The sequence below is a fragment of the Choloepus didactylus genome, chromosome 7 (assembly GCF_015220235.1).
Source record: "Choloepus didactylus isolate mChoDid1 chromosome 7, mChoDid1.pri, whole genome shotgun sequence".
Classification (NCBI taxonomy): domain Eukaryota; kingdom Metazoa; phylum Chordata; class Mammalia; order Pilosa; family Megalonychidae; genus Choloepus; species Choloepus didactylus.
The window spans coordinates 115,905,452-115,925,458 of NC_051313.1; the positions used below are offsets into that span (position 1 = coordinate 115,905,452).

Here is a 20,007-nt window from a genome sequence, read left to right on the forward strand (position 1 = left end):
TTTGGTTGGAAAGTCTTCTTATTTCAGCAGACTTCATGGTTATGGCTTTTTATTACTTTCACAAATGTTCTGGTTTCCAGTGGTATTCAGGGTGCTACATATAAGGCTCTGGGGACTCCCTAGTGCCTATAATCTGAAGAGGCTGGAAAAATATTAGAAGCATTGCTCTCTAAGGCCTTTTCCTGTGCTTATCTTTCATTTTCTCAGTAATTTCACAGCTCCTAGGAGTCAGTATTTGATAGACACCCTCTGTATACAGAGCACTGTGCTAAGGGGCTTACATTCATTGGCTCATATAATCCTCCCAACTGCTTCATGAGGCAGTGTAAATGGCTTGCCCAACGTCACAGGGCTACCAAGTGACAGAGCAGGGATTCAAATCTAGCAGTCTGATACCAGAGCTCTCACTCTTAACTAATATGCCTACTGTTCACTGTCATTAATACTGTTCAGCAAATACATTCAATTCTTCCTTGGACACATGGTAAGATTTAGCTTCCCTACCCCTTAGGCCAATGAAATATAACCAGAGGTGATAAGCATCATTTCTGGTTGGAACTTTAAGAACTGGTTATCACTCCCACATTCCTTTTTCTTCCCTAGTAATTGTAGAAACACAATGATGGAGCTTCTCTCAGCCTCAGTCCCTGAGTGATGATGATGTAGAACAGACACCTGTCCCTCCCCGCACCTGAACTGTGATGGACATACAGTGTGAATAAAATAAATGTTTGTCATTTTAAGCCACTGAGATTTGGGGGATTGTTTGTTACTGCAGCCTAGCCCAGCCCATCCTGACTAATCCAATGCTGTGCTGCCTCTTGTTGATAATATTAGCCCTCAGTCCTCAAACCTGCCCTCTCCCAACTCCCTGAAAGCATGGGATCCACATTCAAATTTGAAAAGCAGCAAGATTAGACAGAGTTTGTCCCCTCAAAGAGCATACATGGAAGTGGGGATGTGTTTTGGGAAACGTACCCTTGCTGTGCCATGCTCTGGGGCTGCGGTTATGCTAGATGAAATCTATCCTCTGCCCTGGAAGGCCCTGGACAGACACTGCCCGCCAAGCTTCTCTCCCATACTCATTTATTGGTTCTCCTTAATTTTATTCCCCATTAGTTATTAAAGTAGGAAGAACTGGGCTGGCAGGAGGAAGACCGGGCCCCCAAGTCCGGGGGCCACTGCAGGCTGACTATGACCTTGCAGGCCTGGATCTGCACCTCCTCCTCGGGGTGGATGACCAGGCTGAGCAGCCGGTCTGCCAGTCGCGACTCGTCCCCAAAGAGGGCTTCATGCAGAGACTGCTCGTTGTAATGCCATTTCACAGCGCGGTAGTGGGGCGAGTTCCGGCCCTCGCTCAGTCGCTCGGCAAACACCAGCACCTCAAACAGCAGACTCCCTGGCTGTGTGGACTGGAATAGGCACAGGAAGTTGGAGTGCACCTATGGTGGGGATGGAGACAGGGCAAGGATGAAATCCCAGGAAAGTGACAGGATGCAGCTCCCATGTTCTTATTCTTCCATCCACCCACTACCTCAATTCACCAACACACCTAAGTTTCAGAGTCAAAAAGAGAGGGATTGTTTTAGTTTTCCTTTAATTATCGTTCGCTACCATAATTGCATTGTTGTCATAAAGCATGAGTGACATAATAACATTGATTCTGGGAAATCTGTTGAGACATAAATTTAAGGCTTAGTATATAGTTAAATTTTTATGAATGCTTTATGTGTTCTTGAGAGGAATGTGCATGTAATAATGGTAGAGAGCAGGGTTCTAGATATGTCTAATGGCTCAAGCTTGTTTGTGTGCTATACTCTTATTAGTTTTAGATTTTTAATTACCAATTGCTGAAAGAGTAGTGAAAATCTCTCCCTATGGTGGTAGATTTATCAATTTCTTTCAAAGTTTTACCAAGTTTTGCCATACCTAATTTGAGGTTATGTTATTAGGTATATACAAGTTTCAGGCTGCTTTATCCTTCTGGTGAATTGAACCTCTGATTATTATGCAGTAACTCTTTCTATTCCTAATAATAACGCCTGATGAAATGTGAGCAGAAGTGGTGAGCAGCATTTCTGGTTGGAAATTTTAAGAGCCAATTATCTCTGCCACATTCCCTTTTTCTTTCCATCATTGTAGAAACACAAGAATGGAGCCCCTCAATCTCTGTCCCTGTGAGAGGATAATGGGGAGCAATTTCCCACAGCACACCCCCCCCCAGCTCATCTGTGATGTAGTTTAAGTTGCTTTTTCCTGGTCTCAAAATACCTACATTAGCTTTTGTTTTGTCACCTGAGTTTCAGAAAAACCCTCAGAGGAGAACCCCCTCCCAACAAGATGGGTTCTCATTCCACTGAGGGCAAGGAAGAAGGGACAGTTTTCAATGCATCTAGTTTAGAGGCAGGAGGAGACCATGTCTTCAGGGCTAAGTCTGTCTGGAGAATCCATGATTCTTCCTTCCCTGATACCTGCACCCTTCTTCAGTTCCTTTCTCACCTGGCAGTTGAGAATGTCATAGAGAAGGTCATTCTTCTGTGCCAGGTGGCTCAGCAGTCGTATGGCTTGCACCTGGATAGAGGAAAGAATAAAACACAGAGGACCGGCAAGTCTGGGCCTGAGCAGGGAAGACGCAAATCTCTGCTCCTCCTTCCAGATGCTGCTCCCAGGGCTAGCCAGGGGGGTAGAGCCTTGACCACGGTCCTTGGGCACCTGTGCCAGGATGTAGTCTGACTGCAGGATCTCCATCAGGGCTGGCATCACCCGTCGCAGCTGTGGGTGCACGAAGTCGGGCAGTGTGAGGTTGTTGAGGAGTCTGAGGCTGGCAATGTGCAGCTCCGAGTCCCAGATGGTAGAGATCAGTTCCAGCACCTTGATGGAGTGTTCCTGGGTGGAAGGAAGAGAAGGGTCTGCTCTTATGTGGTGATTGCCCACCGCCATCTCAGCCTCTGTGTTCATTCTCTGCTGCCCCCACCCATGACTCCAATAGACAATTCTAACTTGAACTCTCAACATCATTTGACCGAGTTAACCAAACCCCACCTCCTTCACTTGGATTCTCTTCCATAGACTTCTTTCCTGATTCTTCTGCCCAACCTCCCCTTCTCGATTACTACATCACTCCGTTAGTAATATCTAGACTCACAGTGTTAAATCCCATCCGTATGCTGATTACTCTCAAGCTTCCGTGTCCCTGAGCTCCAGACCCGTGTACTCAGCTGTCAGTTCACTTCTCTCCTTGAATCTCTAGTAGACTCTCAGAGTTAACACACTTTCCTCCACAAACCTGCTCCTTCCACAGACTTCCCTGGTTACACCTTCCTTCTGTTTGCTTAGGCCCAAAGCCTTGACTTTCTCTCACACCCCTTTTCCAATCCTTCAGGAAATCCTGTTGGCTCTACCTTCAAAACAGATCAACAATCAAGGCACTTCTCACCATGCCTCCTTCTACCACCCTGTCCCAAGCCACCACTGGAATTTCTCTTTGGATTTTCTGCCTCTTGTCTCCCTGCTTCCACCCTCGCCACCCACCTCCAATCTATTTTCAGTGCAGCAGACACATTAGACAGGTCACTCCTCTGCTCGAGAGCCCCATTTCATTTAGGGTAAAAGCCAAAGTCCTTACAGTGGCTTACCAGGTCCATGTACTCTACCCCCTCCACCGTGATTTCTTTGCCCTCATCTCCTTTCTCTCCTTTGCTCCTGTGGCTCCCACCACAATGGCCTCCTGCTATTCCTTGAACATGCCAGATATACATCTGTCTTAGGGTTTTTGTACAGCCTCTTCCCTCTGCTTGGAACACTCTCCCCTCAGATATTCATGGCTCACTCTCTTACTTTCTTCAAGATTTGCTTAAATGTCACCTTCTCCACAAGGCCTTCCCTAAACACCCCCTTTAAAACTGCAACACCACTCCCATCCCAGCCTTCCTTATCCCCCATTTTTATTTCTCCATAGTACTGTCACATGTCACACAGCTTTTTTTAAAATAACTTTTTATTTTGAATTAATTATAAAGTCACAAGAAGTTGCAAAAGATATTCCAGAGAAGTCTCATGTTTTCCCCAGTGGTTGCATCTTATATAATAATAATACAGTATCAAAACCAGGAAATTGATAATGGCACAATGTGTGTGTAGAGTTCTATGTAATTTATCATATATATAGATTCGTGTAACCTCCACTGCAAACAAGATACAGAACCATTCCATCACCACACAGATCTCCGCTTATAGTCACAGCAAGCCCTCCTCCCCATACCCTTCCTGACCCATGGCAACCGCTAATCTGTTTTCCATCTCTACAATTTTGTCATTTGGGGAATTTTATAGAAGTGGAATCATACAATATGACCTTTTGAGACACAAATGAACACACCACAGCTTGTTTAATCATTCACCTGTTGAGGGACATTTTGGTCATTTCCAGTTTTTGGCCACCAATAAAGCTGCTGTGAACACTCTGTATAGGTTTTTGTGCAGACATTAAGTTTTCATTTCTCCAGGATAAGTGCCTAGGAGTGCAATTGCTGGACTGTGTGGTGAGTGTACATTTAAAGATACTGCCAAACTATTTTCCACGGTGCCTGTACCATTTTACATTTCCACCAGCAGTGTATGAGAGATCAGCATTTGGGATTGTCACTTATTTCAGCTTTCTAATAGGTGTGTAGTGAGAACCCATGGTAGTCTTAATTTGCATGTCCCTAATGACTAGTGATGTTGGACATCTTTTCATGTGTTTAGTTGCCATTCATATATCTTTTTCAGTGAAATAACTCTTTGTCTTTTGCCATTTTCTAATTGGTCTGCTTGTTTTTTAATATTGAATTTTGAGAGTCCTTTACATAACTAAATATGAGTCCTTTGTCAGATATGTGGTTTGCAAAGATTTTCTCCTTGTCTGTTGCTTGTCTTTTCATCTCTTATCAGGGTCTTTCACAGAGCATACATTTCTCATTTTGATGAAGTTATCAATTTTACTTCTGTGGATTGTGCTTTTGGTGTCATGTCTACAAACTAGATCCCAAAGATTTTCTCCTTTAAAACTGCAGCACTGTCCCCCATCCCAGTTCTCCTAATCTCCCTTCATTTTATTTTTCTCCATAGCACCTGTCATATGTGTAACACACTATATATTTTACTTATTTGTTGCCTGCCTTGCCCTACTAGAATATAAGCTCCACCAGGACAGGGATCTTTTCTGTTCTGTTCACTGCTGTCCTACAGAATCTAGAATTGTACTTTGGCACATAGGTGTTCAGTGCACATTTGCTGAATGAATAAAGGGATCTTGGATTCTGGGAGGCAAGATGCTCGGGCCAAGAAGTATTACCAAAGGCAGATAACCTCAAAAGCTGTGTCTTTGTGAGAATCTGGGAGTGGGGGCCACAGTATTCCCATTGGGACCTTGCTTCTCCCTGCACCCACCCCAGACGTGAGGGACAGGTAGGAGTTAGCAAATCTGGGGCAGGGTTTCAGGTGGAGGGGACAGCAGATGCAGGGGCCAGGGAGTGGGAGAGCAGGAAACATCCCATGTAAGTGGGACTGGGGCAAGAAGTAGGTGAAGCTGAGAGCCTCGAGGAAGACCCAGCAGGGCTGACAGGATCTGATCCATCTGGAGGGATGGTCTGACTTGGGGAAGGGGGCTGAGCTCCATTTTGGACATACTGGGTTAGAATACCTCTGAGTCATCCAAATGACGTCATCTGGGTGCAGCTGGTCATGGATCTGGAGATGGAAGGAGCCCTAGGCTGCAGACAGCAGCCGGGGGAAGCACACAGAGATGGAAACTGAGACCAGGGGGTGGCTAAGAACAAGGGTCAGATCCTCAGGGTAGACATTGGGGAAAGAGGGAGCAGTGCTCAGGCCACTTGCATCAGAATTTCCAGGGTGGGACTGGGGGGGAGTTGTGAAAAACAAAGACTATATGAGTGGCCCTGAAATCTTCATGTGTATCTAGCTCTTCAGGTGATTTTGATATGCTAGAGAATCACTGTCTTAGAGAAATTCAGAGGGCCCAGAGATGAAGTAGAAGCAGCCAGCAAGTGGAGACCAGGAGACCTTTCTCCACCCCTTCCCTCCCCCAAAAAGAAATTTAATGGTAAAAATTTAAAAGCGTAAAAATCCCAGGTGTTGGTGAGTTTATGACACAACAGAAACACACACAGCTGGGAGGAGTGTAAATTGATATGACTCTTCTGGAAGAGCTGGAAAAACCTTTGACCCAGCCATTCTACTCCTGCAGCACAGTATAATAGAGGGAGCTGAAGCAGAATGCTCATGGCACACTGTGCATACAATCGGAAACTGGAAACAACTTAAATGCCTGCCAATGGGCAAGTGGATAAATAAAATGGCAGGATAGTCACGTAACAGAATACTACACTACAGTGAGAAAGAAGGAACTAGAACCACCCACATCAATAAGGATGAATCTTCCAATGTTGGGGGATGGGGGGAGGCAAATAGAGAACAATACAAACTGCACACATCCATGGGTATTAAGTTTAAAAACATCCCAAACTATATTTCACTTGTTGGTTTATTGCCTGCTTTGCCCTGTTGGAATATGCAGAGATCCAGGCATATATGGCAAAACTATAAAGAAAAAAAAGGGATTGATAACTAAATGCAGGGAAATAACTGCCTTTGTTGGGGAGGAGGAGGTTGGGGCTGAGGGGAATGTAGCTGGGGAGGGGGGTGTCTAACATTGACCATGTTCTATTCTTAGACTGGGTTGTGGGTATGTAGATTTTGTTTTATTGTTATTCTTTCTACCTTGCACATATGTTATACATTTTAATAGGTTTTTAATATTTTATTTATTTTTAATTTGTGAGAGACAGTTTGATAGAGGGAGATTTGGAGGTCAAGGGTGAGGTTTCTTTGCTCTGTTTTTTTAAGATGGGCACGATCAGAGCATGCTAAATGCTAATGGGAAGGGGACAGGAGAAGCCATACAAAACCAAAAGGATAACCATGGAGAGAAGCACTCAAGGAAGGGCATGGGTTCCAGGATAGGGACTAACAATGACCTCAGACAGGAATAAAGCCATCTGTTTTCATGGCATCAGCAGGAAAGGAGTAAAAGATGGGTGTGGAAACAGGTGAGCTGAGAGCTTAATGGTGGGAATTTGGGGGACTTGATGGCTGGCAGCTTATTTTTTTTCTATGTGGTGGTGGTAGAGGCACCAGTGGCCCAGCTACTAGTCTATGAGCAACACGGTGATGGGGACTTCCTGTGTTTGGGGTTCAGAGATATCCCTGGGGCCATAGCTCAGTTTCATCCTGAGGTTCAAAGGCTTTTAGGGCCCTGCTGGGAATCTGATCACCATTTTCCCACATATTTCCAAGGAAAAACTTATTTCTGGGTTCCAAGCCCAGACCCCAACAAACTTCTGGAAAATGACTCATTTAACCTATGTCCATTATACAGGACTCATGGACTATGGACATCCTGTGTGTTCCACCCCACCACTTGCCCTGGGCTCACCTGGATTATGAGCCTGAATTTTCTGATGCTGGAGAAAGCTTTAAGTGTGTTCAGAGCTTGGATTTTAACGCTGTTGTCCTTGTCATCCAGCATGGAGCTTACCAAGCTGATGTCATCAGCTGTACAAGCAGAGGCCTAGAGTGTGCAGGCAGAGACAGAACAAGTGGGAGAAGCGGGTGTCCTGGGCCCACTGCCCCTCATGTCACCAAGACCCCTCAGCACAACCCTCCCAACCATCAGCCAGAGAGATCCAGGTCCCAGGACGAAGGCTGGCCAGTCAAGGGGGCAGGGGATCAGCTGTGGCCCCCCAGGGGCCATGCTGGCTGGGAGGGACCTCCTGCTTCCCTTCCCTCACCTCAGCCTCCAACAAATACACACAGCGCGTGATACTGTGCAGGATCATGCTCTTGGTGTACTCATCCTGTTTGCATTCCAAAGAGTTGAGGAGCCTCCGGAGCTCGCCTGAGTCCCGCCCGTGCCGCTCTCGCTCGATTGCCAGGCCTAGACAGCCACCCCAACCCAATTCAGGCTGTGGACTCAGAGATGATCAAAGAATGGGGTTGGGGAGCAGGGGAGAGGGACTTGGGGACGAGGCTTGCTTGCCTTTTCTGAAAAGAAGCCTTGCCGTGTGCAGAACCACCATGTACAGGTGAACAGGGTGTGTACTGTACAAGGGCACCATATGTAATGCTTGATTGTTCGTAACATAGATACCATAGATTTGTATAAGTATGATAACTTCTGGTATTTGGCAGTAATATGTAGTGTTTCAACATAGTATATGGCAGTAATATCCCAACAAATAGCAGTAAGGAATCTTGCTTAAGAGGTTTCTTATTCTAATTTGCACATGGTACCATAGAATTAGTGGAGCTCTGGATACAAAGGCCCCCAATTTTCCCTTTGCTTAAAGTCTCAAGTTCCTGGGGCAGGGAAGGGATGGAGAGAGCTGCAGATGCCAAGTTTCCATGCAGTGGTGGTGCTGGGAGCTGGAGTGAATGTGCTACTTGGAGATCTGCCAGACATGTCCCGAGGATCCACTTGAGTATGATCAAGTGCTGACCTGGGGACCCTGAACTAGCATCTCTAGCAGGGTCTTGTCTAAGATGCTGCAGGGAGGGTTTGAGAAAGATGGGGAAGAGAAAGGGGAAGGATACAGGAACTTGCAGGAGTCATCTGGAGGCTTGGGAAGTTGGAGCCTCCTGGGGCAGAGCCCTCTCCCCAGGGCCCAGACACTCACGGGCGATGCAGATGGGCGAGGTGGTGCAGATGGGTGGCTGGCATTTTATGGCGGCCTTGATGGCCTTGTAGAGCAGGTAGATGGCCCCGGCACCGGTGGCCAGGCCCACTATACTTCTGCGGATGTCCAGTTGCTCCAGGCACTCGGGGATGCCCATACCCATGTCTTCAGCGCCACCTTATGGGCAGGAGGTAGGCCCGAGGCACCTGGTGAGGGGCATTCCGGAACCAGAACTTTCTGGCAGAGCCAGGAACCAGGGTACTGGAATCAGAACCTGGGCAACAAAGGGAATTGGGAAGATGATGGGATCTAGGGTGGAAAGTGGCAGTTGGGGAGAGGGGTCAGCCAGGGGCATTTGGAAGGAGGGAAGAAGGTTCAGCTGAGGAGGCTCTAAGAAATGAAGGCTTGGGGTGAAGAGGTAAAAAGGCTGGGGGAGGAGGGACCTCCGCTTCCCCTTTTCTTTGGGGTGCCAGGTTGGTTGGGGTCCCAGCAGGTGGCTTCAGTGGCTGCCTTCCCTCCATTAGAGGGCAGCAGAGGCCCATTTCTGGTATCCTTCCTGTTTTGAGGATTCAAATGTTCTTTTGTGAAAGGATGATGGTAATAGGTGCATTTTGAATGTTCTTAGGGAGCACAAATTAAAAGCTGGTAAGTCTGTAGGAATTTGGTTTCCATTTTTCTTGTTTGCTTTGTTTTGTTTTCCCGTCAAATCCAGCAATCTGGAATCACCAGCTGGAGAGAAACGTGAGATTCCATGTATACACAGCCTGCCCTGAGTTCCTTACCGGTTCTCACCAAGGCAAAAGGACAGGGGCTGCCCCCAGCACACACCTCTCTGCCATCTGGGCCAGCTTTTTACCTTAAAGGCTGATGTTTCCATTATGTTAGAGACTGTATTAGTGGATGAGAACGTGAGCTCTAGTCAGACTGCTGGGGTTCAAACACAGTTCAGTGGAGACTTAGTGATGTGATCTCTTGGTGCCTCAATTTCCCCACCTGTTAAATGGGAATAATAATAATAGCTACTTCATGGGGTTGTTTGTGAAGAGTAAGTGAAACACTGGAAACAGTGACCAGAGTACACACAGCTCAACAAACACTGGCTATATTAATTATTATTATAAGCAGTTTTCCCCTGGACACAAATGCTGGGCATGGGAAGGCAGTGAGCACACAGAAGGTCTGCTTCAATGCATCCCAGTATGAAACACATTTGTTGTCAGCCCCGTCCATCCACCCATTACCCCTCCTCTGATCTTCTCCAGCCTGATCAATCCCAACCCCCGAACCCATTTAACCTCCTTGAAGCCCCCACAAATACCTAAACCAAGAGTGCTGTCCCCCCACCCCTCCATTCCCATGAGCTGCTTTGTCCCTAAAAAACATCTTCCCACCTTTGAAACCCTATTGTTACCTCCTCATTCTCTTTACCAGCTTCCTGTCACTGGGCATTTCAGCTAATTAATCAGAGAAGCCCTTTACACTTAGTGGGTGCCTAAGTGTGCAAGACCTAGTGCTAGGCCATTATGGAACCCTAGAAGGGCCCAGCACATTTGGGCACGGGAGAGGCTAAGGAAAAAAATCAGCCTACTCTGTAATGAAGAGTCCGTTGCAATCGGATGGATTTGGAATCAAATCCCAGCAGTGTGGGGTGTGGAGAAATTCATAATCTGGATCTCAGTTTACTCATCCGGAATACGGGTCCATTAATACCTATCTACTACCTGGAAGTGCTGCTGTAAGGACGAATAAGAAGGCGTTGTAACTCTCAGAGCACAGGGGACGCTCAACTCGTGCGAGCTTCCCCCGCAGAAAGCCAGAAAGCAGAGGTGAAAGGCTGGGGGCCGCCGGGGCCGCGAAGTGGATCCCCACTCTTTGAGAATTCTCCTTCCCCGGCCAGCGCTTACCCTGGCCCAGGAACCAGCAACTAGATTGTAGGGCCTCCTGGTATCTCGTTACTCCGGCGAAGGCGTACACACCAGGACAAATCCCGTGAAAGCACGGGTTGCGGATGGGGGGCAACGCCCCCAGAGGCGGAGGGCGGCGCGGGGGCGCGGGCGGGCCCAGCCGCGCCTCTCCCCGCCCGAGGCCTCTCCTCATCTTGCACTCTCTCCTCGGCTCCCTCCTCCCCCTGCGCGCATCCGGCGGCGGGCACAGGATGTTCTTTCGCTCCCGTCCCCCGCCCCCGCTCTCACTTTCTCTTCCCTCCCTTCCCCCACGCCAGCCGCGCCCGGCTCCGGCACCTTGTTTAACTCCTGCTCTCCCGCGCTCCGCGGCGCCCCCTTAGGGTCCCCCCTTCCCGCCCACCCCCCAGAACGCGGAGCGAGCCGGTTAGCTGCCCGCAAGGGGCAGGGCAGGGCTCAGCGCTGGGCCCCTGGTTTTCGGGATCAACTGGCCCGTAGTGGGGTGAAGAAGTTGGAGAAGGGACGCAGGAACCCAGGACGGCATTCTCCGAACCCTCGGCCAGTTCACCCGGGAGATGGGGGCAAGAAGGAAGCCTGCACACGAGCGAGCTGTGCTCGGAGGCGGAAGTGGCCGGGGGGGGCGGTGGGGTCGACGACCCCAAACCTTATCGACCCGCAGGCTCGGATAAGAAGGGGCCCACGGCTCCAAGAGAGGATGGAGAGAGGCCACACCCTCATGCTGTCGTCACTGGTTCCAAGGCAACTCGGGGGCGGGAAAGCGGACCCGAGAAAGACAGACCTTAGAGAAAAGAGGCGGCCACGTGCAAAGAAACCCTGGTGGGGATGGGAGGGGCGGCGGGGGCGGGCATTTCAATTTTCTCCACTCATGGATGCTTCAAGAAACTGAGTCAGGGACACGTTTTGTTCGTTCGTTCATTCAACAAACATTGAGCTTTAAAGCTATACTTGGCGCCATGCTTAGGCAACGAGATAACGGCCGCGCTCAGTCCGAACCCCGCCCCCTCCGGTTATAGTGAGTGAGGTAGTGTGGCTGTGTCTCCCGGGTTAGGTCTATAGGACCTGCGTAATTATTAACAATGCCCCCTTTCTCGCTTAAAGGTGTCCCAGTATGGCCGAAGTTTAAGGGAGACCTTGTTCCCCAATCCAGGGAAGGCTTCGAGCATGGGGGAAGGGGTGTAGAAACAAGCAATTGTCTGCTCTCTGCCACAGACACTTTCCTGGCACTTTGTATTTCTCTAATCTTTGCCCCTCATTCTGCAAGGTGAGTTATTAATAGCTCCTTTACACATGCAGAAACTGGCTCAGAGAGGTGAAGAGACTTGCTCAAGGCCAAACAGCATTGGAACCAGGATCCAGACCCAGGTCTCTATGGCCTCCAAAGTCTGAGTGCTTCCTTCCCAAAAGAAATGAAATTATATAAAATGAGTAAAAGATACTGTTGCTGCCATAGAGAAGCTTAGAATTTATGGAAGGGAAGAGATGAAAATACTACAGGCCATAACTGAAGCAATAAATTATAGAAAAGATTGGAGGCAGCTTTCAAGATACAGAGGGAATTTGATGACAAAACACTCAAAGTGGGGTGTAAATGATCAGAAGTTTCCTGCAGGAGGTGGGCTTTGAGCTGGGTGATGAGGTGGTGATGGAGCCAGGATCACTGGGTGCTTGGCGGGTAGGAGATGCTAAAGAAGAGAGCAGTCTGGGGCATCAGACCAGGGTCCCAGAACTGGGTGGGCTGGAATCTCCCAAGGGAGAAAAGATCCCTCTGCAAACCCCAATGCCACTGGTTGCAACCACTCTCCTTACTGACCTTACTGCCTTCAACCCTCCTCTGTAGGTTTCCATCTCCTACAGGGACAGAGGCTCTCAGCAGGCAGCTGCACTCATTCCACTCTGCAGTCAAGGTCTTTGTGGTTGGTATTTGGTACAAACTCCCTGATGTTAACTCATGGACATACGATGAGTGACTCTGGGTCCCTTCACAGGGAGCACAGAGGTCAGCAGCTGGTACACCCAGCATGCTTGGTCAAGGAGTCTGAAGTTGATAACATACACAATAAAAGGTGTTTGAGATAGATTATTCCAGCAGCGCGAACAGAAGGAAGGAAATACCAGAGTCAGAAAGGACAGTGTGGCAGCTACTGTGGGAATTTGGGTCAAAGGTAGACTGTAAGAGGCTTAGAAAGGAAAGAGTGAAAGAGAAAAATAGCAAACATAATTAATCTTATAATCAATGCAACAAAGGGAAAGATCTTCAGAATTTGGTAACAGATTGGATACAGAATGGTGAAGGAAAGAAGGTAATTACATATTAATCCACTTTCTTGGTGAGTCTGGAGATCAGGAGGGCCAAAGGGGTCAATTGGTGGGAGGTAGTATGAGAGGAACTAGGATGAGTTCAGTCATTTCCAGGCCATTTGAGGGCAAGTGTCCTACAGGTGACTGGACTTAGAGAAGTCCAGAATTGCAGTGGGCTGCCTTGTGAGAGAGTGTCCCTGTCACTGTGGGTGTGCCAACAGCTTCAGAACAATCACTGACCTGGATGACATGGACAGATTAGAGTTCACGCGTCAGATAGATAACAGTGAAGGTGCCTCCTGATTGCGAGATTCAGTGAGTATTGGCTGGAAGTATGTGTGGGAAGGTGGTCCATGGCCCGTGTTGGCATTGATCGTCTCACGTTTGGCTACAGAGGGTGCCAGGGATGCCATCTGGTGAACCCAAGGGCATGAGGCCCAGGTGAGGCACTTCAGCAGCCTGGGTCCCTCTCCCAGTTCCAGCCTCCAAGGGCCTAAAGCCCAGGCCTGTGCTGACTGCCAGGGCCTTTCCTGGAACTCAGCAGAGGACGGAGCCCCTCCCTGCCTGCCCTGGCACTCTCCAGGCACATCATGTCCCCTGGGGCACCTTGTAGACACCCCAGAAGGCTGGGGTGTGGGACAGGTCCCCACCCCCCAGGAAGTGTGCTGCTCTTGGCTGCCATCTGAGCTCCCCACCCTGGCGTTGTCATCCTCACAATGGCCCCACCAGACCACAGGAGACAGCAGGCGCAGAGGAGGAAGGAGGTTTATGGGTGGGTGGCAGGATTCATGGGTCTTTGAGGTGGCTTTGGGTGGGAGGGTGGGTGAGGCTGAAAAGCAGGGTCTCAGGCTTCAAGGCACCTCCCCACCTGCTTCTCCGGCCCTCGGAGGAAATCTTCAGGGGCCTAGTGGTTTTGAGGGGAGGGGACAGGAAAAGACTGAACTTTGGGTCAGTTGAGGTCAGAGATGGGGGAGATTTTCTTGTCTTGTATCCCATTTCTCTCAGGCCCCTCTTCCTTCATTTCCCCCGCCTCTTCCCACCACCATCCCACAACAAATTCCTGTCCCTGTCTGCACCTACGTACACCTCCCACACCAAGCCCTCCAGAGGCGTCTTGGAGTGATGGGGCTTGGGGCAAACAGGACAAAAATACAAGCAGCTGTGTGCTCAGCCACACCTGTCGGGTGGGGTGAGGGGAGTGTCCCTCCCAGGTGGGCAGGGACACCTCTGCTCGGGCTGGGGGCCGCGAGACGCTTTAATGGGAGGGGGGCGGCGAGAAGGCAGAGCGACGTCCAAACGGGTCACGTGGAGGTCCCGCGCGCCTGTGCGCGGAGGCAGCGGCGAAGGGGCGGTGTGTCGTCCCCTCCCGCTCTAGGGAGCCGCGGAGCGACGGGACTCCGCTGACCGCAGGCTGCAAGAGCGGTTGATCTGGTGAGCGAGCACACCCACTTACCCGGCTGCTGAGTCAGGCTGTTCTCCGCGCTCGTCCGCCCGCCCGCCCGCCGGCTCGGGACATTGTGTTCCAGCCCCGGCGCGCTGGCACCGGGCCCAGGCGCTCACACCAGCCTCCTCGCCCTGTTTGTGCTAGCGGCTTGCGCTCGGCACGCAGCCTCCCCACCGCCGCAGCCCTGCGTGTATGCGCTCTGGGGCGGGGGCAAGGCGCGGAGACCCGGGACAGCCGGGGTGGGGAGCTGGCGCGCAGCCTTAGGGACGCGCGCCGGGCCAGGTGGTCGTGCAGCCCTTCCCGGCGCCAGCCTTAAAGCACCCAGGCCTAGCCATCCCCCATCTGACCCCTGGTTTGGGACCCCAGGCGCCTTTGGGGGCTGGATTAGCAGAGTTTTGGCGGCGGGGGCAGGTGTTGGTGGCAGTATGAGGGGAAGGGGCCACCCGGATTGCCGCCCAAGTCCCCCTAGCGCCCCGCCCGGTAGTCTGGAGTTGGGTAAGCGCCAGCCCCAGACTTGCCAGTCAAGTGATGGCAGCCCGTTTTTTGGGGGGTTGGGTGGAGGGAGCAATTTAAGCGATCCCCTGAGGGAGCCCCCCTCTTTTCTCATCCCCCTTCCCTGATCCTTCCTCCACAAAAGCCTGGAGCTCAGAGACTTCAAGGGATTCCCAGGGGCTCATAGACCAAGCCCAGCCTTTTTGGACAGCTTGGGAAACCCCTGGCAGGAGGCCAGCAGTGGGGAGAGCCAGGACTCAAGAGGGTGGGAGTCTGAGGTTAGGCTGGAGGAAGACGACCCCAAATTGCCCCAGGAGCTGACCTTTTCCCTTTGTCCAGCCCAAGCCCTGGTTTACTCAGAGTCACATTTTCTCTTTCCTCTCCTTCCTCAGAAAGACATCACTTTGTGGTGGTCCTGAAAGTTCTACAGCCTCCCAACCAAGCAGAGGACAAAAGATTTATCCACTGAACACTTACTATGTGGGAGACTCTGTGTTGAGTCCCTCTAAGAATGTCATTAAAAGCATAAGACAACTCCTAAGTCCTTTATTCTCCTTCCTTCCCCTCCACAGTTTGCCTAGGCCATTTCCCATGCCAGGTTCTCCATGTCTTCCCACCTCTCAAGCTCTAGCTTGTAGCACCTCTTTAGAACACCTCTGGCCAAATCCAATTTCTTCCCTTCTGAAAGCCCAGCATGCTTGGTAGATACCTTCCTCAGAGCTCTGCGTGTGGCCTGTCTCAGTGGCCTGTCTCATAGTCTAGCGATCTGTTTACTAATCCTGTTCTTCTAACCAGATTAGAAAATCCTTGAGGCAGAAACAAAAAAAAAAAGCCAGCTTCATCACTGAGGCCTCCCCTCCACCAATCCAGCTCATACCCCACTTGGCCCTGTAGTTGACGTCCAATAAATGTTGGGTGTATTGAAATGATTTCCTGTCCTTCGGGAGTTTGCAGACCAGTCAAAGAGACAAACACAGGGCGTATGAGGTTAAATAATAACCCAAGCCCGCAGGTGGTGAGTACCAAATGAGTGTAACAGCCCTAGGGTCTCAGAAGGAAGAAGGTAACATGGGAGAAAGATCCCACAAGGTTCCAGGCCTTGAGCTGTGGATGTGTAGAGAGGGAGAGGGGAGGAGTGACGGTGACCCGTTTTGATTGACAGCACTGCCCCACAAAACAGCCTCCATGCTAGGTGCGTTATGTGCATTATCTCTAATATTTAAGGGGAAGAAGGTAGGCTTCGGAGGGTTGGAGGGGAGAGTACACAAGTCAGGCCTGCCCAGAGCCAGCCAGAGCATGGAGGCAGTCTTGGATCTGGGCTCCACTCCCTCCGTCCTGGGGCACTGTCTGTTCCCTGGCCTGCCACTGCTACACCCAAGAGAGCACTGCCCAACTCTGGGTGCACTCTGGTCCCACCCTGGTGAACCACTGGCTGATGACCTTGGGCAAGGCACTTCCTTCCACACATCTCACCATCATTTGTACTTCCCTTGCAGCCCTTACATGTGTCTCTGAGATTCAGCTTCCAAAGTGATGCTCACCACCTCCCCTGATGTTACCTGGGCTGCTGTGGCTGCCTGTACCCCCCCACACACACACACCCATGCACACTCATTGCTCCTTCCCAGTCTGGAGCTGCTGAGAGGAACACTGAGTACAGAGCGTGATCAGGGATGGTAGGTTTCCTGTGGTTGCAAAAGGAACATCGGGACTTTCCCTGTGGTGCCTGAGCTGTGGGAGAAGTGAGGGAGGAGGAGGCAGGGCCAATCTTGCTTGAACCTCTCTCTCTTCCCACCCCTCCTCAATGCTCCCAGCTCTCAAAAAGGCTGGTACAGTTTGTTACGCTGGGGCCGGAATGTACCGTGTGTTTCATATGGCCTCTGTCCAGTCCTACACTGGCTGCTTTATATTTATACTTCCTTCTCCAGCGGTGGCATCCTGCTGTCAGTCACCCCCGCTCTCGTTTGCCCACCTCCCACCACCTGGGCTCCACCCACCATGAGTCAAGAAGTAAATCTCCTGCTCCCACAGCCCTTGTGCACTCAACTCTTACAGGAGGTGGTGGGGGTGGGGGTGTGTGCAGAGAGAGCCCTGGAGGAGGCAAGTTGGACTCCGGAAAGGTGACACCGCCAGCCCCCCTTTCTCTCCCATCTCCCAACACTGAAACTTGCCTCCAAGGCCATGGAGTCTCCAAACCAGATCTAACTGGACTCTCCAAACTGGGTCTGAAGTTTCCCTGGGACTTTCTTGCTACCCTCATTTCCTTCAGCACATCAGCAATATTCTAGACAAGTGAATCGAAGGCTCTATTTAAGTTGCCCCCCAAAAGCTTGGCAGACCTGGTAATCAGCAATCCTTCCCCATCAGTCACCTGGGCATAGGTCAGGGACCAGGTATTAGGAGATGCAAAATGGAATTTGACATTTGGTGACTTCTTAATGATTTTCTGAGTTGTGACTAGTTTTATCTCTTTGAGGTGGGCTTAGATATTCAGAGATCAATACATTTACTATCTGGCCTTCCTCTCCCAGGAGTGTATGATATTATTATTCACATTTATAGCTAATATTGATTGAGTGCCTAATGGGGCCAAGTGTTGGGCTCAGAGCTTTCTATATTTACACAAGCTCATTTATTCTTCACAACTCTGGGTGTGGGTGCTGTTGTTGGCCCCGTTGACATTTAAGGAAACTGAGGCTCAGAGAAGTGGCAGAGCTGGGATTCACTCTTAGGTCTGTCTGACATCAAAGTCTGCACATCCAAATGGCCTGCAAGATTGCTTAGATTATGTACCTGAACCATAAATCCTATAATCCTCAAGCCTCTGAGTCCTATTCTCTTCTCCCCTCAAATAATTCCAGGAACTCTGCCTTCAAGCCCAGGCATACCTTGAGGTGTGGTCTGACAGCCAGAAAACCATTTCCAGACCATTTGACAGACTAGAATCCGGAGGCTTGCAGGGCCCCAGAGGACACTTTCAGTGGTGGAGCTGGCACAGTCAGGCCTGCTGGTTGTGGACACTGCTGCCCCTCACCCCCTCACCCAGGAATAAACTTTGCCTTGTGGTATTGATTGGGCACTGGGATCAAAAAACCAGTGGCTGAACCTGCATTCAGGGCACTGAACTCAGGTCTGTCTGTGGCACCCAGTGACGTGGTGCCATGGGCCTAGGACCCATTCACACTAGGGCTTTGCAGGAAATCATTAGGTCAATCCCTGACATTGGGGCTTTTCACTTACGTATCATAACTCTATATGATCTTAACGTTCCTCTAAAGTAAGGGGAATAGGACCCACTTTCCTGATGCAAAAACCAAGGCAAGAGTGGCTAAGTTGCTAACCCAAAGGCAAGAAATCAGGTTTGTGTCTGTGATATCTGGGGTGCTATCTGTGGGATGTCACAGGGCCTGTCCTCAGCTCAGAGAGGAAGTTTCCCAAGGGTGTCCTCAAACCTGGTGATGTGTGGCCTTTCACCCAGCCCTATCACCCTAGTAAGGAACCATGGGCTCGTGCCACCCTTATCTACCCCGCGGAGGGTGAGGCAAGGGCCCCAGGCATCCTGTATTTAGACAGCCTGTCCTGGTCTCTGGCTTCCTGTCCTCTGTGGCTTTCACAGGCACATTTTGTCTTCTCTGAGTCTATTTCTTTCTTCCTCTTTTATCCTTCCTTCTCTCTTTCTCTCTCCTTGCTCACCAAGAGCTCTGTTTATATGCCTCCACTTTCTTTCTGTGTTTACTTTTTATTTTTGATTTTTGCATTTCCAATCTGGGAAGTTTCCCAAGGTCCTTTTTCTTCTTTCTTATACCTTCTTGTTTCTGAGGCAGCATCTTCCATTCCCCTCCAATCCCCACAATCAGCCAGTGTCAGATTGCTCAGGTTAATGCATTCCTTGGGCATTTAATGATCATCCACTGTGTGTACCAGGAATTATATTAATTCCTGGGAACACAGAGCCCAAAAGCTGTGGTTGAATGTTTATTAAGCATCCACTCTGTGTGCCATGCATTGTGCTTCATTTGGGGGACACAAAGCCTAAAAGTTGATTGCTGTCTTCAAGACCACTGAGCTACTCAGGAAGATGCACAAAAACAGATCATTATAATGCCCTGGGCCCGGTGGGTGCTCTGGGAAGTTGGAGACTGGGTGTGGTCAGAGCAGAGGAGTCAGGGAGGGCTCCTCCAAGGAGGTGAGTTTTCGAGTCTGAGAGGAGCAAGGGTGCAGCATGTTCCAGGTGGACGGAACAGTGTGTATAAAGGCACACAGGCCGGAAGCAGCCTCATGTTCTTCGGCGGGCACTTGGAATTGTTTGGTCTGGCTGGACATGGAGTGCAGGTTGGGGAACCCAGGGAGACAAAGCCAGAGGCAGGCAGGCCCAGCGGGTGCAGAACCTCGTGTTCCAGCAAAGAGGTTGACCTTTATCCTGCAGCAGCCGGAAGCCCAGGCAGCCTTGTGGCTCCCTGCAGCTGCAGGGCTGGGCCTGGGCTGGGGCCAAAGCCCTCTCCTGAGCCCCCATCAATCCACATTTACTGCCCTTTTGCTCAGTGAGGCCTGTGGGAGAGTCATACACTTAAATATAATGCTGTTTCCAAAGCATGGCCATTAATTCATTCATGAATATTTAGCCAGTTCTGATGTTTGCCAGGTGCTGCTCCAAGCACTGGGCACTGGGCACCGGAGATGCACTAAACCCTGCAGAAGTCCCAGCTTTCAAGGAATTTACATCCTTGGCAGTTGGGGAGGGAGACAAGTCATAAACAAATAAAATAAATTAGCAAGATAATTCCAGATTGTGCTAAGTGCTAAGAAGAAAATAAAATAGAGTGATGCAGTTGAGAGTGATGGGATGGGTTGGGTGGTCAGGGAAAGCCTCCCTGAGGAAGGCTGTATTTGAGCTGAGACCTGGATGACAAAAACAAGCCAGTCATGTGAACATCTGGGGCCTGCGGGTTCCAGGCCCAGGAAACCGCATGTGCAAAGGCCCCAGGGCAGGAATGAGTTTGGTGTTTTCCAGGAATGGAAAAAAAGTCTGTGTTCAAATGCATTACTCCCCAGCAACCCTATGTGAGGACTATTATACTCATTTTATAAAGATGGAAATGGAGACTTGGAATGATTA

General features: G+C 50.1%; 1 protein-coding gene and 1 long non-coding RNA gene across 14 annotated transcripts in view; one reads left to right on the top strand and one right to left on the bottom strand.

Moving 5' to 3' along the window:
• Window positions 1–14,725, bottom strand: ARMC12 (armadillo repeat containing 12). 11 transcript variants are annotated; one of them, XM_037842671.1, is made up of 7 exons: window positions 10,640–10,852; window positions 10,324–10,468; window positions 8,736–9,728; window positions 7,851–7,996; window positions 7,496–7,630; window positions 2,500–2,886; window positions 1–1,442 (listed from the first exon to the last, which is right to left on the bottom strand). In XM_037842671.1, the coding sequence occupies exons 3-7, from the start codon at window positions 8,896–8,898 to the stop codon at window positions 1,116–1,118; spliced, it is 1,158 nt and encodes a 385-aa protein (XP_037698599.1). In that variant the 5' UTR covers window positions 8,899–9,728; window positions 10,324–10,468; window positions 10,640–10,852; the 3' UTR covers window positions 1–1,115. The 11 variants fall into 11 exon arrangements, with proteins under 11 accessions (XP_037698599.1, XP_037698601.1, XP_037698594.1 ...); XM_037842673.1 differs by having other exon boundaries at window positions 8,736–9,009; window positions 9,592–9,728; window positions 10,324–10,852; XM_037842666.1 differs by having other exon boundaries at window positions 8,736–9,464; window positions 9,592–9,728; window positions 10,324–10,852.
• LOC119539281 overlaps window positions 12,935–20,007 on the top strand; it is a 23,780-nt gene continuing 16,707 nt past the window's right edge. For 2 of the 3 annotated variants that reach the window (XR_005217822.1, XR_005217820.1), the window contains exon 1: window positions 13,127–13,270. This is a non-coding gene — a long non-coding RNA (uncharacterized LOC119539281). Of the gene's footprint in view, window positions 12,958–13,126; window positions 13,271–20,007 lie in introns of those variants that run through there. The other variant, XR_005217821.1, reaches the window with a different exon arrangement.

Coding starts and splice junctions, on each gene's coding strand:
- ARMC12 (XM_037842674.1), bottom strand. CDS start 8,898: ATGGGTATGGGCATCCCCGAGTGCCTGGAGCAACTGGACATCCGCAGA. Junction 2,887..7,495: donor AATTCAGGCTCATAATCCAG/GTGAGCCCAGGG, acceptor CCTTCCACCCAG/GAACACTCCATCAAGGTGCT. Junction 1,443..2,499: donor ATGACATTCTCAACTGCCAG/GTGAGAAAGGAA, acceptor TCCCCACCATAG/GTGCACTCCAACTTCCTGTG.